Source organism: Brassica napus, chromosome C9 (assembly GCF_020379485.1).
Source record: "Brassica napus cultivar Da-Ae chromosome C9, Da-Ae, whole genome shotgun sequence".
NCBI lineage: Eukaryota > Viridiplantae > Streptophyta > Magnoliopsida > Brassicales > Brassicaceae > Brassica > Brassica napus.
In genome coordinates, this window is record NC_063452.1 from 452,840 (window position 1) to 479,844 (window position 27,005).

The window sequence follows — 27,005 nt, forward strand, 5'->3', positions numbered from 1 at the left end:
TCTGTCTTGAAGAATATGTATTACAGCTTGCAAAATAAACGAATATTGGAAAAATGGCGAGCATCGCGTGTTTTCTAATTGCTCGTATTTTTGTCATGATTTGTGTTTGTGGAACTCTCAAAAGAGTTTTGTTAATCGTTAAAACATAAATGTGGAAATCGATGTATATAACATTACATATAAACTAATCTAATTAATTTTGCTATTTTAGTTAACAAATTTTGAAAACCCAAATTTTTTTATTAGACGTATGTATTTGTTTTTATCATTTGCTTTTCGTCCTTTTTTTTTTATAACCTTGATGTGATCGTATAAACTTTTCTATAACCAATGACTAATCACCAAGAGATCCATAGAAATCCGGATTTTCTTGCCATTTAAGGTGTCTATGAGTGGCTAAGGAAAATCAAACCCAGGGCAGAAGCTCCAACTGAAACCCTTTTACCACTAGGTCAAGACCACTTGGTTAGATTTTTTTTGTGAACTTTCTTTTATAATATTTGTTTTAATCAAATAATGGAATCGATATTAAAAATAATACAAAAAAAAAGAGAGAGAGAAAAGTCTGGATGATATATGCTTAAAACATTCCATACTAAGTCCACTACATTGTTTTACTAATGCATTATTATTTGGCATTTTTTGTTTTGTTGTTTTTCTTATTACCAGATAAATAACACGAGTTTTTGCATGTTGGATGATCTTCATAACTGTAATAAAAACAAAATAACAAATGGCTTAGGGCGTGACTGTGACTGGTTTTCCCGCTGTAACCCACAAATGTAGCTTTTGCGGTTGGTAGCGGTTGACAGCGGTTTGAAACAATCATACAAATCGGTCCAAACAGCTCCGAACCTCTTGAAATCAAATACTGGTTACAACTACCGTTTGCGGTTGCGGATGGAAAAATAAATATAAAATTATTTTTAAAATGGAAATATTATAAATAAATATATATACAGATTTTATATATTAATTAAAATTCACAAACAGTATCATAATTTGCTTTATAAAAACTTTAAACTAACTATTTATTAGAATTTTTAAACATTTCTATACGCACATATATAAAGATATACACATATATAAAATGAAATAAAATATTTTTTTTAATTTTTTTAATGTAAATCTTCAAAACAAATTTTATTAAAATTATAAATTTCAACTAATTTGAATTTTTTATAAATAAACCTAATATTTTTATTAATCATATTATATTGATAATTATTATATTTTATTACAATAGTATGTTTTTTTACATTTTTTTAATGTTATAATATGTTGATATGGGTCATTTATTATTAAACCGCTGCAATATCTTATAATCCAGTCACAAATATCCCGCAAACGCAACAATTTTCAAACGTTGTACCAGTCATACAAAACGCTTAATAACACTTGAAATCGCAACCACCGCATTTGCAAAATCTCGCACCCGCAACCGTAACCGATGCGTTTAAACCAGTCGGGCCCTTAGAGCAGCATTAACGGGGTATTTAGGAGGGTTTTTACGGCGGGGGGGGACCACAAAAACGGGGGAACCGAGGAAGAAGGTAGCCAAATAAGAGGCGTTTGTAGTTGGGTTTTTGTATTGCTCGCGGGCCCCACAAATACGTGACGGCCCGCGATTGATTCTTTTTTAATTTTTTTTTTAAATCGGACAAAAAAAAAATTAGAAACCCATTTGGGTATTTACGTTAATCATGCTCTTAGTCTACCTAAAAACTGGAAGCATTCCATCGCTAACGATTCTCAAGCACAAGTAGTCGCAGTCATACATGCATCGTATCCGCTGGCTCGAGACCTGAATGGTTCAGTTTTCAGAAAGAAAGCTCAAGAATGAAACTATCTTACCATTGTTTTGTTTCGCTTGTGAGAAAACAAAAAAAAAAACATAATAGTTTTAAGACATATAATCCACACAAACTGTTTGCAAAGAGCAGAAATATCCAAAGGGAAATGGAAATGTCAATGATACAAATTAAACAAGCTTTAACATACAAAACAATTTAGGAATAAATAAAGATGCAGTGGTTCATTTAGAATAATGATATGATATGATTTTTTGGGGCTCACAGAGCTCGTTCTTTGATGATGTCAAGGCTCATCTCGCTAGGATCAGTTGCTTGCAACTCAACTTGGATTCCATCCATTTCTCTCTTGAACCTATCCTTTGAGCTTGCATACAACATCTTACTCCTTACTCTTGATGTATCAGGTGACCTGATCAATCAATCAATCAATCAAAAGCTCACATATTATTCAGATCATGAACTACACAAATGTGTTTACCATGCAATGAAATAGATCTTGCTCTTCTGGCAGTTATCCTCGGTGGTGAAATCAAAATCATAGATTGCGTATCGGCATTCATTCTCGGGGATGGAGTTTGCGAAATCATCGTAAGTCTCTTCTGGATTCCCAAGCTTTTCGATTTGAACTTCCTGAGCCTTCTCATCAATCTTGAACACGATGTACCTATAAGTCCTCTTTGCTTTCAGCTCCATAAACTTGACCTTACATTCATCATTCACGTGCATCCCAGATGCCGAGTTAGCCTGTCACAACATAATCATTTATTAGTCATACATGAACCCTTCTTCATGATGTTCCTAACTAAATAACAGACAAAACTTTTGATATGGCCATAACGTATCACACAAACCAAATACCACAGAACTAATTAGTATATTTAAAAAAAAATGAAATCCTAACATTATCACCACCATATACCTATCCAACAACAACATCCAAATGGGAATTCATTTCACTTAGCCTCACAGTTGGTTGATGAAAAATCAGAAACGTATGTAAAGGCAAGCCATGCATCATCTAAGACTAGATGTGTAGGAACTTACCATGTCTTCTTTGTTGAGATGGAAATCCTTAACCCGGTTTTGATGGTTGGATCAAAACGAAAGGAATGGAGGAAAAGTGGAGAGAAAGGAGGGGCTGTTTTGATCTTATTTTTCTTTGGTCTATTTAGCCAGCTGGGATCACGTCTTCAGAATAGACGACTTTGTTGTATAATATATTTTCAAATGGTTTTTAATATGTTTTACTCATTCTTACTAATACATTTCTATATTTCTTTATTACTTTGTGGTGAGCTTGAAAGTTTTGGTCGGAAGAACATTGGAGCGTTGAGGTCTACATGATGTACCAATGTTTTATTTCTTTTCCCTTCAAGTTTTGACCCTCTCTCTTCTCTTCTCTTCTGACATGATTGGTCTCCTCAGGCTTTTGTTTTCGGTGGATCATAGTCGCTATGCCCCAAATGTGCCACTGGATTCAGTCGAATTTAAAAGATAGAGAGGCCCAGAGCACTTTCCAATCCTACGAAGTACTAATTGATTGACAAACCGGTTTAATTTAAGCTGAACGAGAGGCCTATAAAAGCCCATGGGCCTTGACACATCGTCAATCAACACTGCTTAGTGTGTCGTTAGTAAGTTCCCTCCTTAATTAAAAGAAGTCCGTTAGAAAATGTAGTGATTACGGCATCATCACGGGGAAAGACAATGAACAAACAACAACAACGACCACTTGCTTGCTTTAACAGGCGGTGCTATATATTTTTTTTGTGACAATCCCTCTTCAAATCTGTACGACATCAATTTATTAACTGATTTTTTTATATTTTAAATAAAATAATAACAGGGGTAATACAGTGTTAATGGCTTTGGTTGCCATGTCTCTCGAGTCTGACCATTAAAAATAATTCATCAACTTGTCGGGGTCTTTTTTGTTGGATTATTTTATCTTTCTTTCTCTCTGTCCTTGTTGTTCTTTCAGAAACAAAATTAAAAACTTTTGGTGAATTTACAGATGTGTGTGTATTAGATGCACGAATACACACACACACACACACTTGACTGTCTCTGCGTGTAGTAAGTAGTAGTAATATATATATATATATATAAATACTAATAAACTCTGTGATCTGATCTACTTTTATACTATCTTTTTTATCTAAATCAAATGAATCACATACGTTCATGTCGATTCGATTGAGATACTACTGTCTCACTCTCTCTCTCTCTCGATTGAGTTGCTTGACCCTTGAAACTCCATAGCTTTTCAGTGTAACCCTCTCTCGAGTTGACTCAGCACCGTTTGACAAAGGTACGACCTTTTTCTCCACTAAAAGATTCGATATTTTGTCGAAATTTCGTTCATTATTGCCACCTAAAAGATTCAATTTTTGCGAGAGTTTGTTTATAGATGGGAGGTCAATGCTCTAACCTCGGTTGCTGTCGCAAATCATCACACAAGACAGCTGTTCTCGAAGCTCCTCCTCATCTTGGTTTAGTTTTGCACCTCTTTTTATTTTCTTTATCCCCATTTTAGACAATTATTATCTGATTAATTGCAGAGAATGGAGACAATAGTGACGTCACCGACGTGCCTGCTTTCCGTGAGTTCACATTAGACCAGCTCAAGTCAGCTACTTCTGGCTTTGCCGTCGAGTATATTGTCTCTGAGCATGGTGAAAAGGCTCCTAATGTCGTCTATAGAGGGAAGCTGGAGAACCAGAAGAAGATTGCAGTCAAGCGTTTCACGAGAATGGCATGGCCTGACGCTCGACAGTTCCTCGTACGAATCTCTAATACTTTTGTTTCATAATTCTCTTTTTTTTTTTTTAACAATCTTTGTAATGTCTTCTCTCTATGTGTGCAGGAGGAAGCGAGGTCCGTTGGTCAGCTGAGGAGTGAGAGGATGGCTAATTTGCTCGGCTGTTGCTGCGAAGGTGACGAGAGGTTGCTTGTGGCTGAGTTTATGCCCAATGAAACGCTAGCCAAACACCTTTTCCATTGTAAGATTCCTCACTCAGTATTTGATTTAGTAGTCTTGTCTAGATGTCAGAGTCTTTAAGTGTCCTTTTTATTGCAACAACCAGGGGAAACACAACCTATGAAATGGACAATGAGGCTGAGAGTTGTTTTGTATCTAGCACAAGCTCTTGAGTACTGCACCAACCAAGAGCGTACTCTTTACCACGACCTCAATGCTTACCGCGTGTTATTTGATGAGGTATTTATTATTATTCACTATACATCTCAATGTTTCTATGCTGACGCCTTAAGGGTCTTTTTTTTTAAAGGAGTGCAATCCAAGACTTTCTACTTTTGGCTTGATGAAGAATAGTCGAGATGGGAAAAGTTACAGCACCAATCTTGCTTTCACCCCTCCTGAATATCTCCGAACTGGTACAATCATCAAATTTTTTAAAAACCGATATTGATATGGTTGAGGCTAAAATGCACCTTATGTTGTCATGTGTGTGTGTGTTTGCAGGGAGGATTACTCCAGAGAGTGTGATATACAGCTTTGGCACTCTTCTGCTTGATCTTCTCAGCGGAAAACATATACCTCCTAGCCATGTAAGTATTTTACCCACAATGTTTACTACATATGAGAGGTGAAGATTGATGCTTTCAGTCTCTTTCTACGTAGGCACTTGATCTGATTAGAGACAGAAATCTCCAGACGCTGACTGATTCATGCCTAGATGGGCAATTCTCTGACAGCGATGGCACAGAGCTAGTACGCCTGGCTTCTCGTTGTCTGCAGTACGAAGCTCGTGAGAGGCCAAACCCAAAATCTTTGGTCACTGCCTTGACGCCACTTCAAAAGGACACAGAGGTTCCCACCATTTCATATATTAAGCCCTTAATCAAAAACAAGGTCCAAGTCTCTGTGTATTGACTCGTTTCCCTGTATTGAACATTTGTAGGTCCCATCCCATGTTCTAATGGGTCTGCCCCACAGTGGTTCGGTGTCTCCTCTGTCCCCTCTTGGTGAGGCTTGTTCAAGAAAGGACCTGACCGCTATGCTTGAGATATTGGAGAAACTTGGATACAAAGACGACGAGGGTGTCACCAATGAGGTGATCTTACAGATTTAAGTTGGCTCTGTTACTCAGTTATTTAATGTCCGGTGATGTTGTCGGAAAGGTTCTTCATTGTGTTATTCTTTCTTACAAACGTTTTTGGGAAATGCAGCTCTCGTTTCATATGTGGACAGACCAGATGCAAGAGTCTTTGAACTTCAAGAAGAAGGGTGATGTAGCCTTCAGGCAAAAAGACTTTAGAGAGGCCATTGAGTGTTACACGCAGGTTTGTTTTTTTTCTAACCGAAACACAGACATTTGTAGGATAATAACATAGAGAGTATTAACATGGATGATGTCCAAATTTTTGCACAGTTCATAGATGGAGGAATGATATCTCCAACAGTGTGTGCACGGCGTAGCCTGTGTTACCTAATGAGTGACATGCCTAAAGAAGCATTAGACGATGCAATTCAAGCACAAGTGATCTCTCCCGTGTGGCATGTGGCGTCTTATCTCCAGTCTGCTTCCCTTTCCTTCCTTGGAATGGAGAACGAATCACAAATCGCACTTAAAGATGGCTCTAACCTTGAATCTAAGAGGAACTGAGCTAAGATACATATACCATTTTAAGATTTGGCTTTTCTTCCTTTGGTTAAAGATGAAATAACATTTTAACCAAGTTTGAGAGGTTTGTTAAATCTTTTGAGCACAAAGGACGAGGAAAACACTCGAGAACGATTTGCAAAACTAGAGACCCAGTAATGGGTATGTGTCTTAGTGTTTTGCTCTTCTTTTGCCTGTTTTTATAGGCATTGAAGGAATCACTTCCTTTGTTATGTACTATAATAATAAACCCTTCCTTTTATTGAAGAACCAATAGAGATTGTTTTTATTTGATTCATTACATCACATCATCACCCCATATGTAAAACGATTCGTTTCCACCAGGTGTTCTAGAGTTTTGCAAAGCTTTACAATCTCTACAATTTTGAATGTTAAAACAACTTTTGTTATCATTCACTAAGCTTCATAATCTCTGCAATTTAGCAACTAGTGGTAGTGGTACTATGTGGAAAGCAAGTCAGCTGGTGCTATGTTTACCATCCGTTCCATGATGTGCACATGTTTTTAGTCGATTCTGAAAGAAGAAAGACCAGTGTTATTACTCGGGTGAAAAAATAGGGTCCCGCGCAATTTTTCTTCCCGACAACAACCTTTTTTATTTGCCTTGACAGGAAGTGTTTCTCACTATATCAATTGCTGTAGAGTTTTTTTCGCAAAGACGAAATTGTTTCACCCAAAATAAACCAATTGAGGTTGGAACAGAGAACTGAATATTATTTGTACACAAGCTTTGCGATATTAGGACAAGTGACATATTCATGATGGATTACAAACATTAAAAAATGATACATCAAACATTTAAAGGGGTCAGATTTGTGGGAAAAAAAACAAAAGAACATGAAAGTGGAAGAGGAAGCAAACTGAGAGAAAGGCTACTCAGAAGAAGCTCCTTGAACCCAATTGTTTCACATCCCCTCCCTCGGCTCCCCGGCGTTCAGATTACAAGACTCTCCTCAGACGACAAATATTGGAAGCACAAAGTGGTTCAAAATTGATGTACACACTGCAGTAAATAGCGAGAGGGAGGGAATGCTGAATCTGGAAACACTATTGAATGATCCTAAGAGCTACTTCCCGTTCCCTGCCAATGCGCTGGAATGAGACGCTGTCTCAGCTCTGTTGATGCACCCGCAAGTTCTGTACAGTTTAAAACAACATAAGACGAACAAATTAATGAGACAATCGGAATGTAGTCTAATAATGGTTACTTCACGATTTTTGTCAGGAGAAAGACGAGGTAAGAGATAATTCATGGGCTGACCTTGGGGAGTGAAGTTAAACAATGGAGGCATTGCTCTTCCATTTGGCAGTAAAACATTCGGGTCCCGCAAGTCATCGAAGAAGGGGTGTGCACATGCTTCCAACTATACAAATAGAAGAAAGGTATTACAGCCAAGGAGGTTGGTTAGGTTATATGTACTTTTCTGGTGTACAGAAGGATTCAGTCTTACTGCAGTGCAACGGAGGTTTGGGGAATACTGGAGGAGTCTTGAGACGAGGTCTACTGCTTCAGGTGGCATTCGCTTTTGGAAAATCTGAAGATTTTTGAGCTACACATATTAGATTTCACTTCAATATGCACATGCACCAAAGAAGGCACCTAGTTTACAGACCTTGTGCCACGGGTGAGCTTTAATTTGAGGGAACTTGAACTCTGTGTAATTGGGATTCATACACCTTATTTCTTCTCTCGTCGGCGTACCAAGAATCTGGTAGACGTACAGATGAGTAAGATACGAAACATGGAATCATAGAAAGAGGACGAAGAGGGATCATAATAAGTACCTTGATAATCTCCACCAGCTGATCAATGCCACTTTCCCCAGGAAACAGTGGCTACAGGTAGAATACCACCAACAGTTAATATCGGACTGAATGTGATTTGGAAGTTGCAAGATGTAACTAAATTATAACCCAAACTTATAAAATTTATAATACTCACTTGGCCGAGTAAAAGCTCTGCCATAACACAACCACCAGACCACATGTCAATGGCATTGGTATACTCCGTAGCCCCGAATATAAGTTCTGGGGCCCTGTAGTACCGTGAGCATATATAGGATATGTTCGGTTCACCTGGCACCTGTAGAGGCACCAGTGTGTTAGCCACCATTTATCAAATGCCAACCCACCTCCAAAGATCACACTATAAACAAGAAAGAACATACCAACATCTTTGCGCTTCCAAAATCGCATATTTTTAATTGATTGGTTTGTGAATTAACCTACAAGAACACATCATAAGAGAATCAGGGCACTACATATGGTTTTAACTTTGAGCACTATTTAAAAATTAAATATAGATGCCTAGTCAAAAGAATTCACACTCTACCAGTAGATTTTGTGGCTTGATGTCACGATGACATACCCCAACCACACGATGTAAGTAGTTCAGCGCACGGCATATCTGATATGACAAAGGCAATACAGGCGTAAGTAAAATATTTTATGTAAACGAAAATTCCTGCTACGCAAATAACTATTGACGATTAATTGGAGAGCATGAATAGCTCACCTGATAGGTGTAAAGCTGAACAAGGATAATTGGCATATGCTGATTCATTTTGGTATAGTGCTTTAATGCTCTGTATACAGTTTCGGGAACAAACTCAAGGACAAGGTTAAGATAGAGCTCATCCTTCTCGGTTGTCGAAAAGAAAGAGTGCCTTAGCCGCACAACATTGGGATGGTCTTGCAAGCGCATGATCTGAAGTTCTCTGTTCTTGTATCTTTTATCCTGCAGAACCTTCTTAATTGCAACTTGTTCACCCGTTTCCAGACACTTGGCCTATCCAAATAAATAGACAGCAAGTCAAATTACGTAAACATGACAAAAAAAAGTTAAAAAGGATTAGTATTTGCTGATGCAAAGAATATTCCACATACCTGGAACACAACTCCGAATGAGCCTGTTCCAACCACTCTCTGGGCCATGTATGAGATTGTCTGAAACCAAATAACGAAAAATTAAATGATACGAACAAAAGAAGGAGCAGATGTAAAAAAAGAACACATTTATTCAAGAGTATCATGATTCAGAGATTTTCTAAAACCAATCACCTGCTTAGGCTTTCCATCTCGACCTCCGACAGTGGTTGTAATAACTTGACCCGTTTCAGTACCGCTGCCATTTACAACAGTTGGTTCCATATCCTGTACAAGAACAAGAGAGATTTGATGCAGGATAATTTATATAACAAGAAGAAGCACGCAACTGACCTTGTCCTCGCGGTTGGCATTACGCTCGTCTCTAATTCTCATATCGGTCATCACTTCCGGAAGCTGAGCATCAACGGTGGCAGCAGCAGCAGCAGGAGGAGGCACATTTGAGGTTCCGGCAACACATTCTTGAGAAACCATGTCTGTATTTCTCATTTCACGAGAAGAGGAAGATGAAGAAGACGTTTGGTCAACCTGCATCGGATCATCACCAGCAGTACATAATTTATCGTTGTCTTGATCAAGCTTGGCTCTCTTGAGCCCATAGTCCCCTCCCTATAAAAAAAAGATCACAACTTTTAGTCAGGTCAACATTATTTGATGAATCTTCATCAAAACAAACATATTAAGATCCATGATTAAAACCCCTAATTTTTGACTTGTAATAATATTCCTATTAAATCGAATCTCAATCCAGCAATTAGAAAAATAAAATAAAATGATCTCATACTTACAGGATCGGAAGAAATGGAGGTCCGACCCGAGGCAATGCTCTTGAGACGACGCATCACGTTCATCTTTGCAGATACCAACTCGAAACCCTAATTTTTTCCCCCCCGATTAAAATAATTCAGAAATTCAAAATCGAATCTGTCTCGATCTCCTCTTGCCCTCCGCCGTGACGAGCAGCTATGAAGGAAATGAAGAGGAGGAACAGAGCGAATCTTCAAAAAATCGAAGCGTCCTTGTTCAACCTTCCTCTCTCTCTCTCCACGACGCAAACCAGGTGAGGGGGGGGAATCTTTTGCTTCTCTCTCTCTCTATCTCGTGGCGAAAACCCAATCATGCCACCCTCTCCTTTTTTGGTCAAACCTTGACTCCTCACCGTTGATTCATCTCAGCGATTCATCCGACGGATCAGGATTAATCCGCCTGATTTCAACCAGCTGTGTTTACTAAAGTACCCTTATCTTCCTGTCTTATTAACGGAGATTGGGTAAATGAATGATTGCATCTATAGGCAGGCACGCGGAATATGCGCAATGGATCATTTGACCAAGCTTTGACTCCTTTCTTTCCCATGTTAATCTATTTTAATTCTTGCTTACTATACTGTTTTTAGACATTTTATTATATGTTCAAACTTCAAATAAAATTAACTCTACTCTAAACATTATCTTACGTGCCCCGCATTTTAAATTGAGGAGATAAGAGACATAATAAGAGGGCTTCAAACATATCAAATGTTTATGGCTTAGCTGGAGTTTTAACAGTAGGTTATAAATTTAACTAATCAATTGCAATAAATTAAATAAATAACAATAGGTTGCTTGCTTTATCTAGTTACTTAAATTAGGGAGTGCTCCTAGCTGTTTTGCATTTCACACTGTTTGACACCACTGCACTTGGGGCAGATCCTTTGTGAGCTTGCTTAAATTTATCATAACTGTACACTTGGGGCTTATAACATAAAATGGACGGTACCACCTTTTACCATATCTTGGGCCTTGTTAGTTTACAAAACGAACTGGTAACGACCGCTACTGTAGAACAGTAGTCCATGTACTGCTAGTGGACTTTTTAAAAGGCCCATAAAGAATAGAAATTCTGACAACACTTAACACCGTCAATTCCTTGTTTACTTTTTTTAAAGCAACACAACGCACAACATAACGGAGAAAACGACGCCATAACGTCCGGTTTTCGCACCAGTCTGTCATGGTCTGACGTGGCAGACAAAAATGGCGGAATACGTTAACTCCCATCATGCAAAGGAAGAAGCCACGGAGAGAGGAAAAAAAAAACATAGCATTAAATGAATGCTAGCCTGCAAACACATTTAATGCACACCACGAGATACATAAACGGACCAGATCCATCCAAAGTCCAACCACATACTACTACTAATGTCCCAGTCCGCGTTAGCAAAAACCACACAACATACCCGCATCCGACGGAGCGTGTGGCTCACTCTCACTACATGAGTTTACATGATAATATATAAAATATTAAATACTCCAAACAAACAAAAGGGGGTTTCCAACCCTAGTCAATACCCGAACCACCAACTCCTCCACCGTGATCAGACCCAACCCGACGTGGTCTCAACGCGGTGACAAAGGAGTCGGATTTCGCCACCTGCGCGGTTCGTTCTTGACTCGACACCCCCACCCCCCTCCCAAACTTAACCAAAAGACCAAAGTACACGACACGTACATAGTTAAAATTCACAAATTCAAAGATACAACAAACACATGCGCTCACGTGCCGCCTTGAAGCTTAGTTTTCGCACTGAAGAGCGGTTCGAATCTTCTGGACGGTGCATGATATTAGGCTATTGACAGTCTCCACAGATTCGACCGTGAGTTTTGCCGTTGGCAGATTGTTAACAAGGATTTGAAACGCCACAGTCAAGAGTGATCCGCCACCGACCGGTCGCTGTTCACCGTCTCCTGAGACACCGTCAAAGCCTCCGTCAGGGAGAACAGCGAAACCAGAAGGAAGGAGAGCCACGTAGGATGAATCTCCGCCGTTCATGACAACATGCATGGCTGGAATATCGACAGGCGCGTACACTACCAGCGCTCCAGATGCGTCAATGCACGTTTCTTGAAGAATTAACATACTGCTCTGATTCGCGTTCATTGGCTGCCAAAACATGCACAAAAAATAACCTCAGGTCAAGCGTTGAATTACGAGAAATGCCACGCTGAACACAAACAGTAACGCTTGAGGGTGAAAAGAGAAAGAAGTCAAAATAAACTTTCACAGATATCCAAGGAAAAGAAAGATGTGAAAAGTCAAAAACACAGACAAAGAGGTAAAGGTCGAAACTGTCCTATTAATATTGACTTTGTAAACCCTGACTGACACTTTTGTTTTCTACTGATACCACCAAAAAACCTAAATTGTCCTTTTCCAGGCCACTCATGTGTCCGTCTTACCACCACATTCAGGAACAAAAACATCACTATCACCTAATCCAGATTCCACACACTAACCAATTCCACACATGCTGAACCAATCAAACACCGGAAGTCATTCGATTACTAAACCGAGATTAATGTACCGGTTAAACCGGGAGAGTGTAATTTGGGAGAAAACTTACGTTGGAGCGTAGCAAAGAAACGGAGTTGCCTTGATCTTGACCTTTGGCAATGTGGGCCATCTCCTGCATGGGACCACCGTTAGATAGAATATCCCATTCACATCTCATCCGTTCGTTCCGCAAGAAGTCAAACAGACGTTGTGGCGAAGCCGGAAGCCAGACAGACGTGGCAGCACTCAGAACAATACCCGGAGCCTCACTCGGATCGTCCACACTCTTACGGGTCATAATTCTAACGTCCGGATCGACATTACCGACCGTGAGCTTGCTCCAACTGTGGACAGAGGGCGCAGAGATGCCCGAGCAGAAATTGATCGTCATACGTTGAGCTAACTTCAGCATGCTTTTCCGACCACCTGGCGATATAGCTGTTTTTTTTTTTGCATACGTTAAATGTTTTGTAACCACACAAATCATAAAATAAAGAATATAACTAATGAGTAAATAGAAACGGACATGTGTCATCGTGAGATGTTACGGAGGAGGACATGAGGATGGCCAGACACTCGCACTGTCTCTGAAGTGTAGCGACCCATCTTTGCGAGCCAAAACAAAGACCTGACCGAAGCAATGGCCGGTACAAGTGGTGGATTTGGTTCTCGTCGTATTCTGCATGCTCAACCCACGTGACCTGCACAGATGATTTCAAATCCTGGTTAGCAGCATATAACCACAAATAATCTACCAAACGTATAAGATAGGATGAGGTGTTGAATTTTTAGTGGAAGATAATAAGATAATAGGACAACTGAAATTAATATATTACAGATGGAGACGAGAGATACGAGGCAGCATAGAAGAATGGAATAGAAATACTAGAAAATTAGATTTTATCTAAACGATGATTAGAAGCATTTTTATTGTACATGCATATGAAATTAATGTGTTCTTTCCAAAATGCGCACAAAAATAATTTTGGACGGATGCTTCATAGAATAAAGAGCAAATAGAAAGACCCACTTGTCTAGAACTTGAAATGTAATCCAGAGAATCCGACAGATAGAGAAGCATCCGGATCCATAAAAGTTTATAATCTCGGAAGGTTCGGGGATCAGAATTCGAGGATGAAAAAGCTTATTTAATAATCTTTTTTGACCAATTTTTTTTTTCCTTTTTATATTCTGACATAAAATCATACAATTAAACTATTCAAAATAAGGAAACCCATAAAACAATTAACATTTTTCAAGAAAAAACTGGTGGTAAACACACAAAAAATGATTTGAAAAGTAAACTGTGAAAGATTTTATAAAATTGCATAAAAGAAAGTTGAGTGACAGTGAAGTGGGTGCAGTGAGTAATGGCTAAAAAACAAGAGTCATTGATGCATGAGCTTCTTCTTCGTCTAGTGATCACCCAATTAAAAACCTAGAGATCCTAACTTCTTCGTCTTTATAGAACTTTTCACTACCCAATAATAAACATGCTTAAAAAAAAGATTCCAAATGTGTTTACGTAATTAATTTTCATTATGATTATGATTCAAAAAAAGTTAATTACCTTAGAGTATCCATTAGACATATCTTGCACTACACAGCCTGATGGTAATCGTCTGATTACAACCGTAGATCCACCGGAGTTTTCCCGGACTGTATCAATAGAAACGTCCACCACTGCCCACACGCCTTCCGCGTGCTGTTTGCAAAACCGGAGGAAGTTCACGTTGCGAACCCGAACCAACGGAGACAAAACTTGTAACTCCGCATTCATCTGTAGTAAAAATTCATAACGAAACCAAATATTAAACCGTGAATAAACCGGAAATGTGATTTGAGTGTGCTTTGTTATTACCAGCTGAATTGCACCGTTCCTTGTTCCGGCCATTCCGCCGGAAATAACGTCGGTGGTTGTGGATCTTGCGACGATACACGGAAACATCTCCGTCCATCGATCCTGTTAAATAAAATTATAATCAAAATTCATGAGTGAAGAGAAAAAAAAAATACTTTTTGTAAATTAAAAATACATGGAAAAACATACCGAGTCCATTAACTTCTCGACGAGGGCTAAGCTATTGATGATGACCATACCGGACGTTCTAGAAGCTTCAGTAACTAAACCGTTTGGTTTTGTAGAGGAAAACGTTCTCATGTACTCCTCATGGTTAAGCTCATCTCTCTCTCCGTCTAAGCTTTTAACCCACAACGGTTCATCACTCTGAGCTAGCTTCAGTAGCTCATCCATAGCCGTTAAAGCCAAGTCCAACAAAACCGATCTCTGATCAACCCCGTTGATCACCGTCGCCTGCTGCGGCGGCGGTAAGCCACCGTTGAAATCAGGAGGGAAAGCGAAATTTCCGCCGTTGTTGTTGGTACCGACGCCGAGCTCTAGAGAAGAGGTGTGATTGTTGTGGTGGTGGCCGAGGAATTTACCGGTGAGGTTAAAGACGCGGTCGAGCTCGTCTTTCAAGCGAGCGTTTTCGACGCGGAGATGATGCTCTTCGATAGAGACGTCGCCGAGCATGGCTGGTCCACCGCATATGTTGCAGGTTGGGTTCCTCATTGCCTCGCGTATAGACATGTTCTCAGCTCTTAGCTTATCGTTCTCTTGTCTCAGCAATGCGTTCTCGTGCCGCTCTAATTGAGTCTGTCAAACGTTTTGATTAACATATAATTTATAGAAAACAAAAAAAGAGATAGCATAGAGAAGAATCAAAACCTTCATCTGAGTGCGACGATTCTGGAACCAGAACTTGACTTGTCTTGTCTCCAAGCAAAGTCTCTTGCTTAGTTCAAGTCGCTGCTTCTCGTCTGGATGTGGACACTCTTTGAACATGCTGTAACCCCAAAAATAAACAAACATTAATAATCAGATCGAACGAAAGAGCAAGACTATAGATCAAAAGAGGGGATTACGATTCGAGCTCTTGGATTTGCTGAGGAGTGTGTCGGTGGTAACGTTTTTTCTTGGGAGGTTTATTATCGTCGGCGTCTTGATCTTCTCCCGAGATACCTTCGACGTTATCACTCCCAGATCTGCTCTCATGCTCTTCCTCTCGGCTCCTCCTGTTCTTACCGCTCCCATCGAAAATATCGCCTCCAGCTCCGTTATTATTCCTCATGGATGTTCCTCTCTCCGGTTGTTCCTGTCCGAATATTAACACAAAAAAAAAATTAGGTTTTTTTTTTTATTTATATAAACGCGCATACAGTATTAAAGTAGAGGATACGACGTCGTACGAGCGCTAGAGAGAGGCCAGAAGAGGAGTAAATGGATTTGGTATTGATAGGAGGAGAGAAGAGGCTCGCCGCCGCAATATGAGACATAGCACCGCCGGGTATTACTGTAGATGCGGTGGTGTGGTTGCCATAAGCTAAACCAGTGGGGACACCACCGGTCGTATTGTCGAAGAGACTACCGAAGTTCATCAGAGAATAAGAGCTGAATCAGAGGAGGAGATTATTACTGAAATGGAATGGAGGAGAGAGAAGGAGAACGAAAGCTGATTTCTTTTTCTTAATTTTTTTCTCTCTCACTACTTTGCTCTTCGTTCTCAGTCTCTCTCTCTCTCTCTTTCTTAAGAATTAATGGGGTTTTTATTTTCTTTTCTCTCTCTTTTCTTATTTTCCTCGAGAGAGAGTGATGGGGGAAGATGGAGAAGATGTGAAACCCTAGTGTTGGGGTAACTGATGTGAAGAAGAAGTCTCTCTCTCTTCGCACTTGCATGTTGATATATATATATATATTGACTCTCTTTATCCTTTCTTGTATTTTTTATAATTTTATATTGTAAAGACAATGGCCTTTTTAGATTTTGTTTTCTTCTTTTTTTTTTTTCTTCTTGTAGTTTTAATGCTTTCCGACAAATTTAGGTGAAGTGTTCAGTTTAAATAAAGTGAAATCTATTAAATCCAATTCAAATCCAAAAGACCCAAAAATAGTTTTAAATGGTGAAACTGACCTTGACTTTTATTATTTAAAATAATTTTCTATATATATTTAAAAAAAATCTGAACCAAATAATTAATGGGATTTTAATTTATTTTAGTAAAATATCTTTCAAACTGATCATAGATTTTTTTACTAGAAAATTGTACTTGAACCAAAACTGTAATAAAAAATTATAGTATTGTATATTTATTAGATTATGACCCGCCATTTTATATATATTTTGTTTTACATTTTTTAATTTAATTTTTATATTTTAGTTATATTTGTGTTTTTTTATAATATTTTTATTAAATAATTAATAATTTTTTTTAATAATTGTATTAAAATAGTTGAACCACGTTTATATCAATAGAATAGATTCAAATTCACTTTTAAATATTAACCTCTATCAGTATACATCTCTGTTCATATCCACTTTAAGTATTAGCCTCTATTTATTTGCAGATTATTAAATTGAAACTAAATATGAAAGGCAAATAATGCTACTGACGAATTAACTGAACGGAGAAAAAATATGCCAGGAAAAAAGCGTTATGTGAACTCTTTGAAAACCTTACGAATGCACGAGACCCCTCTTTTCCCCAGAAGAACTCGGTTGACTTTGCCAACTTTTTAACAATTTTTCTACCTCACGCGCGTTTTTTCTGCACTCGCTCTCATCAATATTATTAATTCAGGATCATTCCTATCTTTTACCCCTATTACTACCTGGTATATTACTTTTTTTGCCACTGGACCTTCCTTTTTTAAAAAACCAACTTTTACATAATTGTATCGTATTATACAATTCAAATATATCACACAGTTACGTGATGTCCGTTTAAAAAACAGTTTTTTTTTTTCTAATTGCCTTTTTCATTTTTATAAAAAGAACGTGGTTGGTTTCTTACCCACTATATTTCCACGATTTTCTACTACCAAATAAGCAGAAATAACAATAAAAAAGCTGTTTTTCCTTGCATTGTGAAATTGCTCAAGTTCATAAAATTTAAAAAAAAATTAAAAAATGTGAAATTTGTCAAGTTCTTTACGTCAAACTTTTTTAATACAATCTAATTAAAAAAATGTGAAATTGCTCAAGTTCTTTACGTCACCATATGATTCAGTGAATTTTCCACATCATTATACGAAAATATTACAACCCAGATTATAAATACAAACACTACAATTTCCTAAATAATAATTAAATAAAAAAACCCATGATTTCTGAAAAGATAGAACATAAATACTTTTCTGAGTATTTTATTCATTTAATCACGTAACATCACCACTACTATATTTCCGGAAAAATCTCCACACCTTCCATCTTTACAGAAACTGCACTTATAAATATTGCAGTCTACGCATAACTCCACCACACCTTCAATCTTTACAGAAACTGCACTGCAATTATGGAACTCAGCTTTGTCAATCAAGTTCGTCCGTACAGAACTTCATGGCGTCTACAAGTTAAGGTCCTTCATACTTGGAAGCAGTTCACACCTCTTTCAGGAGAAACCTTGGAAATCGTTTTCTCTGATGCATATGTACGTCTCTAAACTTTCTTATGATTCTTTCTGTTATTTTGTTCTCACTATTCGTAACTACATCTAAATGGCAAACACCTTTCTAAATCATGGTCTCTTATTTATTGTTGCGGAAACAAATGATTCCTAAATACATCTATATTTTAAATTTTTATCTAATCCGTTTATTCTTATTATATTGAAGGGTAACAAGATTCATGCATCATGTAAGAAGACATACTTTGATCGTTTGGAGAAAAAAGTACCTGTTGGTGCTTGGAGAAACATTGACAATTTCTTGGTGACTAATAATGGCGGTAGTTACAAGACTACAAATCACCAATACAAGATTGTCTTCATTCCCACCACTGACATTACTCCTTCAACACTGCAAGAGGAAAAAATGTTCCTTAGTTTGGTTGACTTTGAAAGCATTCAAAGTGGAAAACTTGATACAACCAACTTAATTGGTTAGTTTAATACATTCGTACAAATTTTTACTTCTATATTTTTCTAAAGTGTTTTACGAATCTTACATATGATGTGTACAATATCAGATGTTATTGGACAAGTGTTTGAGTTGGGAGATCTGGAAACTGTGCAGTGTCACGGTAAAGAAAGAAAGAAAATCGAGTTCAGCTTGAGAGACATCAAGTAATATATTAATTTATGTATTTCTTATATCATATATTTTTTAAGCTATTAATATATGTTTTCAACAGTGATCAAAAGATACCTTACTGCCTTTGGGGAAAGTTTGCTGAAGCAATACACAGTTTCAGCCAACAATCTGAAGAAGAAATTGTTGTATGCCTAATACGTTTTGCTAAAATCGGGACCTATCGAAGTAATCTCATATCATTTTCTTTTTATATAAAATAATACAGTGTTTATTATTTTTCTTGAATAAGAGCGTTACTGATTTTTTATTACTATTGATAATATGCAGACCAGGTTCAGATATCCAATGCGTTTGATGCATCTCAGGTCGTTTTCAACCCACCAATAAAGGAGACAGATGAGTTTATGAAAAGGTTTTGATAACAGATTAATAAATTAGATAAAGCTCAAGGAATATTATGACGAATCTATGTTAATTTATGTTTTTACAGGGTTGAACCGTCCAATGCTTTGACAACATTTCAATCTGAAAAAGATAAAATTGAGAGGGAATTAAGACGTGATAAGTGGTTGCTTTTCCCTCAGAAAGACATTGCAGAGCTTCTTGCATCATCTCAGGTTATATTTATCGATTCAATATATGTTATAGTAGTGATTTATTTGTCAAACACTAATTTGTATATATTATAAATGTAGATTGGGCAATGCAGAATCATTAGCACAATCTATGCAATTGATAAGGATTGGGGATGGTACTTTTTCGGATGCAATGCTTGCATGGGAAAAAAGGTTCTTCCGTTTTCAACTTCAGTCAAAACAATCAACGGAAAAGAGACTAAATCTCATGTTTGGTGGTGTGAAGGTTGCAACCATAAAGTTACAGATGTCTCCCCAAAGTAAGTTTACTTTACAAAACACAGTTTATGAATAGTCAAAAAATTTGCATACGTAATTTGATTATGTTTATTATATTATGTAGGTTCAAGATTCATGTGAAGGTTAAGGATGGTACTGAAGAAGCTACCCTACATTGATTTAAATATTTACTTATTTTCTTCATCTCCTATAAATTAATCTACTCTTTTCTCAGTTATTTGTAAAACCATTTAATACTCTAACATTGAAAATCTCTTCAATTCATTCGTCTTCAATCATCAATATCTACCAGTATTCAAAGGTCAGATTTTCAAATTGTTAGTGAGAAAGTGAAATTTTTTTCTTCAATTATCTTCCAAGGTGATAGTTCTTCTACCTCCAATCTGAATTAAACTGTTATACATAATAATACAATCCTGTAAAGAATATCAAACATCATCAAGACATTGAAAATAATAACTCTAACTTATAATGTTATCTTAAATGTGTTTTAAAGTTTTAAATATTATAGACAAAACATTTACTACCTATCTCATGTATATAAATGATTTTTTTAAGACGGTGATATATATATGATATGTGTGTCTATTTTGTAGATAATAGAAAGTTACCCATGTGCACTTTAATCATTATTACATTTTCTAAGTAATAATAATATTGATTTGGATTTCAAAGTTTCTTATGTGTTTTTGTCCATTATAATTTATAACTTTATGTTAATCATATTTGCTATTGATGGAGAGAAAAAAATATGAAAAAGATGACATAGAAGCTACACATGAAGCTGATGATTTAGGTGATGTTTCAACAAAGGCAAATCAAACTTCGCAATATCAAGATTGGATGGAAGTTAATAGTAAGAACAAAGAGAAAACAATGATTAACCATGAAAATAACTCCAACACAAGCGAATTGTTTTATCTGAGTTTTCTTTTAAACAAGAACAAAGTATCAACCAGCTACACAGATATACGAACCGTTAATGGAGTTTTGTATCCTACCTTTGAAGATGCTTATAATGCTTTTTTTATTTGAACTACAATTTTATCTTTAGAGATTTTTCAATTTCTCAGTTATTTAGCTCCTTATGTAGCTCCTATATTCGATTATATTCATGCTTACGTATTGATAGATTCAAAACTATTTTATAATGTGTATATCTTTTAATTATTAAATTTATTAATTATATTATATATACATGTGTAAAACATGAAGTTTATCCATTATGTAATATATTTTCTACTTTCAACCTAACAACTTTAAAATATCCAAATCGCTTTTATGCCATTTTATTCATTATAAATATCTAAGTCAAATAATTAGTTCAAAACATTTAAGTATTATACTAAATCATTTTCTAGATTTGCATAAAATACTTATCAACAATTGTCAAATACGAAAAATTCATTATTGCAGGTCATACTATATTTACATTCAAATATATTGACTCAGTCATAACAAATAGATGCATAAATTTATTATGGAATTTAAAATATTTGACAGGCGGAGATTTACTTGGATTTTTACATTATATTTATTTTAAAATGTATAAAGAAGAATTCGTTAATCAACAAAGATGGGTTAGATTTTTGGCAGAAAATATACTTAAGACAAACTTTCCTATTGTATCTATACTATTAAAAGAGAATGATTTTTAAAAAATCTACTTATATAAAGTTGATGGACCCACTCATTAATAATATGTTTTATTTAATATTTGCTTTAATCAATCAAAATATCTCTACTCCTATTTATAAGGAACACACTAAGTTAATTCTGTTAATTGTTGTTACTAATCGATTTAAAACAAACAGTACGGCCAAACAATAATTAATCTAATATTAAATAGCAGCTCACGAAACTAATTGATTTCTGTTATAACATATGTACTTATGATATTACATTATTTCTTAGAGTTTAAAGAAAGAAGCACAATAACAAAGCACATGATATGAAAACAAAATCATAATAGTAAAATCATTAATCTAAAAATTTTGGGGAATAGGTACGAAAATTAACTAAAACTAAAAATATTTATAATAAAATTTGGTTATTTAATATAAGTTTAGAAACTATTTAAAACCCTATAAATCTATACTTTTAAATTAGCCAAAAATCTGATAATTCATCTCGATTCTCACAAAATATAAGAAATATAACTATTATAAAATGCACATAAAATATAAGAAATATAGGCATCGAATATTCGGATTTGGAACAGATCGGTTCATTTGGGGTATAGATCCTTAAAGTCCTAGACATTTGGACCTAATTAGGTATTTGAAAACATTTGGTTTGGGGTTTAGGTTGGTTTCTTTCAGGTCCGAATCCATAATTCAAATACATGTAAATAACTCTAACTTTTGGGTACATAGTGGGTCCGATCGGTTCTAATATTTTAAACCCGAAAAGATTTAAAATACCAAAAAAATCTAAAAAGTACGCGAAAACCCAAAAGATACTTGACATGAAAACATACCCGAAAACTCAAACGATTATCCAAAAATATTAAAGTATCTAAAAAAGACCTAAAATTTTACCTCAAAATCTGATCCGAAAACCAAAAAAAATACGTAAATTTTTATCAGAATGCGATTTTTTTTAAATGAAATTTTACCTAAAACCCAAAACTATAACAAAAATCTAAACTTGAAAATTAAAAATTATCCGTAATTTCAAAAACATATTCAAAATATTAAAATATACCTAATAAGTAAAAACTATTTTGGATACTTTGGATACTCGATTGAGTCTCAAATAGGACCTGGACTCGATAGAAACTTACGGGTCCAAATACTACCCAATAGGTACTTTGCCCTGGATTCATACAAAAGTCGAACATGTAAACTAATTCATAAATTATACAAATTTTAAAATTCTCTTCGATATAATACGATTTTCTAACATAATAATGTACAACATCACTAAATACTATTTCATATCAAAATTTGTGTATAATCCAAAATAACATGCGCTTCGAAAGCGCGGGTCAAAATCTAGTTTCTTTCTTAATTCTCGAAAATATAGACTTTTTTGCTCAATAAAATTATTAAAAGACTGTTGTCTAGCAAACCCCACATATTTATATGAATCCATGTGCATTATTGACATACCCTTTCATCTAATACAACTCCTAGATCATAATCAAATAGGCTATAACATCTTCGAGTTGTGAAAGAATCTATATTCTTTTGTAAGTAACGACATCAAGAAGCGAGCTTGTGTCAACCAAAAAGACATTACACTGTTAGCTACAGTTGAATGCATACAAACAACTCGTGTTGGGTATATGTTACAAAAAAATACAAAACTGCGATTAATGTTTTGATGGAAATTAGTGTTTAATGTTTAGTGTTTACAAAGGCAGAATTAATTGAACCGAAAGCTTGGATCAGTAAAATAAGAATTAGAAACAATTAAATCATGGGAGCAAATATAAAGGAGGGAAGAAGTGGTGGATCATATTGGTTTGGTTCGGTTTGGACCACATGGGAATGTCAGTTCCCAAAGATTAACCGACCACCACCAACAAGCACGCAACACAACTTACTACAAAACTTTTTTCGATCAATTGTTGTCTATTAGTATAACACACGTCTTGTTATATTATTTTACTTTGTGTAATGATATAGAGAAGAACGTCATTTTCATTGTTGGGTTTAATTTGGTAATTACTATAAAGGATAAAATTAATCCAGCTTCAATTAGCAGAACATGATCATATACTTCAACCATGGAAATTATAAAGTACAACTTTAACATAACCTTTATTTCACCAAAAAGGTTCCTCTTGACTAGTGTTACGTGAATGTTAACATCGAAGAGACCAGACTGCGGACCATATCCATGTGGATATTTCAACCGGTTGCAGGAGACATGAAAATATATGCCTGCGACTATTATAACATTATGTAGCAAACATAACAACACATTAGGGATGTCATATATAGGCGTTATTGACCACAGAAACAAACCAGAAGACTTTTAGAATCAATGATAATGGCATCAAAAGACATAGGACTTTTCTACAAGACAGTACCATGATATGCCCAAGGTTCACATCTAACTGAATCCTCTAGTGCTTCCGATGTTACGTTCAAACAGACAAAAACGATCTAATTCTATTGACATGTTATATCATCATATAAGATCATTTATTGAGATAACAAATACGGTTCAGAAGAAGACGATACCAGCCAAACCTTTGTGTCTGCATTAATGTCCTTCACTCGCCCTCTCTCTCTCTCTCTCAGATTTTTTACAAAAATGTCTCCATACCTGAAGTCAAGTAATGAAAAAGAGAAGGCTCCTCTCTCACCCAAAATCAATCAAACTACAACAATTATATTTGTATTACTGAACATTGAATCATAGGAACTGTCAGTATTCAATACATAAATAAGTATTGAGGATGTGCACCTAATATACATGGTCTCCAGTACAAAAGAGCCACATGCATACTTTACTCATGTAGGTCACAAGGTAGACCCCGCACATAAAAATCATTGACAGAACCACGTGCGACCAAGAATTAACATTATCAGGACATTATACGATTGCGATACATTCTGGAAGCAACGTCACCGAACACAAAAAAGGTATATCATCAGGATGGTGTCTTAAGGACAGACAGATGGGGGCTGGAGAGAAAGCGACTGGGAAGACCTTCTTCCTCTCTTTTCCTTTTTCCTTTCAATGTGTGGCTTTAGTGCGAGTTTGATGGCATTCTCCAGAGAGGTTTGGTTGCAACAAGGATCTTCTCTCTTCCGTGAGATTCAGGGTCTTTGTCATGTATTGAAAAAGACCATCTTACAGCATGGGCCATTCGTGCTACTTTGTCTAGCACCTCAGGAGTGTCTCGGATCAATACCTTTCCTTCTGGACGCAATATTCTATCCATCTCTACCATTAGATCTACTAGGCTACACCTGTATGCATTTCAAACAATTCAGTTTAGGTAAAGTTGATAGAACAGAGAGTCCTGTTGAGCAACTGAGAATGGTCATACCTGGATTTGCTCGAGTCTGATCGTTGTATCAGTGATTCAACTCCTGATAGGTGGATGAAATCATACGTACGGGGATACGTTGAAAAGGGTTCACACCTGCCCGAACCAATAGAAAAGGGGTTTTATAACTCAATGTCCACGTCCTTGTACCGATCTAATATATAAAAAGCAAAAGTGACTAACCAGTCATGGTAAACACCGATGAGACCTCTGTCATAAATAACGTCAAGAGTTAATGGCTTCCGAGCTGGGATGACATTCATAACCCACAAAGACTCAGATGCAAGGGCTGCAGAAAATCCTCCGAAGAATGCGTTCATGTCCATGACATTGCGGACAGATGGAGGTTTCAACTCCAAGTTCAGAGAATCCCTGTAATAGGCAACTCGTCTTGCCCACCTCCTCGCATCTGCTTCAAACATATCCAACCCGTTTTTCATAACAATGGCTCTAGAAGGAACTTTAGTAAGCCTTTCCGGCCACTTGGGAATAGTTCCCAAAGCAATTTCTCCTTTGACAGACGATGGCCTAGTAACACACTTCTTCAATTTGTAATACCTGAAACAAACAAAGACTTCATTGTTGTTTTCTTCAATATTTTATTACAGTAAATAGGTCATATGGAGTATTATTCTGAGGAAATTCACCATGCATCACTTGGCGGCACAGACTCATCACACAACTCAAGCCCAAACTCATTCTGGCTGGACAGACATGAATCTCCAACAGGCTTCTTCCAGATGACAGTGTTTCCATCAACCGTAATTAGCTCATAGCACAAAGCTCTAGCCACAGCCTGAAGATCAGCCCATTCTTTGTCTTGTTTAGGCCATTGCACAGGTGGTCCAGAGATTACAAGATATCCTCCCTGGCGCAGCAACCTATCCACCTCGACAAAGTAAGTTGCATCTGCAAACAAATCACCACGCACGATAAGAAGAAGTGGTGACACATAAAAAACATATGAAGATTTCCATAACTCCAAGGGGACTCACTGTAAGCTGTGAAGGGAATCAAGCATCGGGAACAATGCATGAGGTCAAAGGATGACGCAGGAAAAGGGAGTCTACGAGTGCCAAGCATGGCAACAAACGCAGGCACTCCTCTTTCCAAAGCGAACTGAATCTGCGATTTATGTGAATCTCTTGGAGCAAACGAGAGGGCTAGAATGCCTTGAGATAGTAGAGTACCTCCAAAACTTGCAACCTGCAAAGGTTTTATTGTAAAATTACGGAGCAAAACGTGACTAAAGAGAGACTATGATGATACTCACCCCGCATCCCATGTCAAGGGCGGTTCTGAGAGTTCCACCGTTAAGAGGAATATACTGTGAAAGCTTCTCAATGTATTGGCCTGCTCCGCCAGGAAACATGGTGCCACCACCAGGGAAAATGAAGTATTCACCTTCCCTTTTCATCCATCCTTGGTGACCTTTCCGGTCAGCAATTTTATTATATGGCATGTTTGCATGCCAAATCTGCAATTTCAAAACGCACAGCTTCAACAGTCTAGCAAACCTCCTCCCACAACGAGCTACATTTCAAGGCATGCAAAACTATCAAACTAGCCCATAACATTCCAAAATACACTTGACATGTTTTAGTAAAGTTGATGTAAACTGAGAAGGCTTGTATCGTAGTGGTTCCCCTTCTCACAGACGAATGCCAGAGGTCGCAGGTTCGATTGAATCAAATGTGTTTGTTAGAACTTTTATATCGTAACTAACCTCATCTAAACCAGAATAAGTTTACATCATAATTAAAGAATAAACTGGACATTCTAGAATTAGATCGCAGCTTGAATCCAATTACCTTGTGTAGACTCTCTGGCCACGGAACTGAGATTTTGTATCCGTTAGGCGGAGGGATCAAGCAGAGAGGAGTCTCCTCCGGTAAGGGACAATGTCTCTCCCTATAGAAATTCATCTCTCTGCTAAGCTGGCTGTTCCTCCTCGGATCCTCGCAAGGCATGTGAGCGACTGCATCCGCGGGACAATACTCGATCGGCTGCAAATGGTGACCGGACTCAACGAGAGTCACCAGCCGCTGGCGTTGCCTAGGATCCGACGTCGTGGAGACGAGGAGCGTTTGGCGACCAGAGGCGGCCATGGAATCGCCGAGAGGAGTGAAGAGTAGGATGAAGAAGAGGAGGACGACGGCGAAGAAGGCGGCGGTTATGATGTCGAGGAGACGCCATTGGCGAGGGTTGCGCTTGGAGAATGGTAGATTCAGGTGCTTCATAGCTTTAGCTTAGCTGGAAGCTTCTTCTTCGAACACAAGATCAGATTCAAATCTAGCGTTTTATTATAAGATCGTCGGCTTTCAAAAATAATGAAGTGTTTAAACTAAACAGCGATTGGCGTTTAGCGTCTGGCGA

The 27,005-nt window shown here is 37.0% G+C and overlaps 5 protein-coding genes across 5 annotated transcripts; 1 reads left to right on the plus strand and 4 right to left on the minus strand.

The window, feature by feature from the left end:
- Nucleotides 1–1,885: 1,885 nt before the first annotated feature.
- On the minus strand, nucleotides 1,886–3,013 carry LOC125593218 (actin-depolymerizing factor 8-like). The gene is made up of 3 exons (XM_048769499.1): nucleotides 2,859–3,013; nucleotides 2,293–2,558; nucleotides 1,886–2,223 (listed from the first exon to the last, which is right to left on the minus strand). The coding sequence occupies exons 1-3, from the start codon at nucleotides 2,859–2,861 to the stop codon at nucleotides 2,073–2,075; spliced, it is 420 nt and encodes a 139-aa protein (XP_048625456.1). The 5' UTR covers nucleotides 2,862–3,013; the 3' UTR covers nucleotides 1,886–2,072.
- Nucleotides 3,014–3,725: 712 nt separating this feature from the next.
- LOC125593215 (serine/threonine-protein kinase BSK3) lies at nucleotides 3,726–6,737 on the plus strand. The gene is made up of 11 exons (XM_048769495.1): nucleotides 3,726–4,125; nucleotides 4,225–4,306; nucleotides 4,376–4,596; nucleotides 4,681–4,816; nucleotides 4,901–5,034; nucleotides 5,105–5,210; nucleotides 5,299–5,384; nucleotides 5,458–5,646; nucleotides 5,738–5,890; nucleotides 6,006–6,119; nucleotides 6,209–6,737. Exons 2-11 carry the CDS (start codon nucleotides 4,225–4,227, stop codon nucleotides 6,440–6,442), a joined length of 1,455 nt encoding a protein of 484 aa, XP_048625452.1. The 5' UTR covers nucleotides 3,726–4,125; the 3' UTR covers nucleotides 6,443–6,737.
- Nucleotides 6,738–7,147: 410 nt separating this feature from the next.
- LOC125593216 (shaggy-related protein kinase theta) lies at nucleotides 7,148–10,465 on the minus strand. The gene is made up of 13 exons (XM_048769496.1): nucleotides 10,135–10,465; nucleotides 9,680–9,955; nucleotides 9,521–9,613; nucleotides 9,347–9,406; nucleotides 8,976–9,248; nucleotides 8,793–8,867; nucleotides 8,629–8,685; nucleotides 8,403–8,543; nucleotides 8,246–8,296; nucleotides 8,074–8,169; nucleotides 7,912–7,995; nucleotides 7,722–7,824; nucleotides 7,148–7,597 (listed from the first exon to the last, which is right to left on the minus strand). The coding sequence occupies exons 1-13, from the start codon at nucleotides 10,195–10,197 to the stop codon at nucleotides 7,521–7,523; spliced, it is 1,449 nt and encodes a 482-aa protein (XP_048625453.1). The 5' UTR covers nucleotides 10,198–10,465; the 3' UTR covers nucleotides 7,148–7,520.
- Nucleotides 10,466–11,409: 944 nt separating this feature from the next.
- Nucleotides 11,410–16,378, minus strand: LOC106365533 (homeobox-leucine zipper protein ANTHOCYANINLESS 2). The gene is made up of 9 exons (XM_048769503.1): nucleotides 15,908–16,378; nucleotides 15,584–15,813; nucleotides 15,387–15,504; nucleotides 14,709–15,314; nucleotides 14,520–14,621; nucleotides 14,229–14,438; nucleotides 13,185–13,359; nucleotides 12,729–13,096; nucleotides 11,410–12,268 (listed from the first exon to the last, which is right to left on the minus strand). Exons 1-9 carry the CDS (start codon nucleotides 16,094–16,096, stop codon nucleotides 11,900–11,902), a joined length of 2,367 nt encoding a protein of 788 aa, XP_048625460.1. The 5' UTR covers nucleotides 16,097–16,378; the 3' UTR covers nucleotides 11,410–11,899.
- A 7,555-nt stretch (nucleotides 16,379–23,933) lies between these two features.
- LOC106365534 (probable pectin methyltransferase QUA3) lies at nucleotides 23,934–26,937 on the minus strand. The gene is made up of 7 exons (XM_013804956.3): nucleotides 26,441–26,937; nucleotides 25,903–26,106; nucleotides 25,625–25,835; nucleotides 25,277–25,538; nucleotides 24,813–25,187; nucleotides 24,630–24,725; nucleotides 23,934–24,549 (listed from the first exon to the last, which is right to left on the minus strand). Exons 1-7 carry the CDS (start codon nucleotides 26,867–26,869, stop codon nucleotides 24,327–24,329), a joined length of 1,800 nt encoding a protein of 599 aa, XP_013660410.2. The 5' UTR covers nucleotides 26,870–26,937; the 3' UTR covers nucleotides 23,934–24,326.
- Between the last annotated feature and the right edge of the window lie 68 nt (nucleotides 26,938–27,005).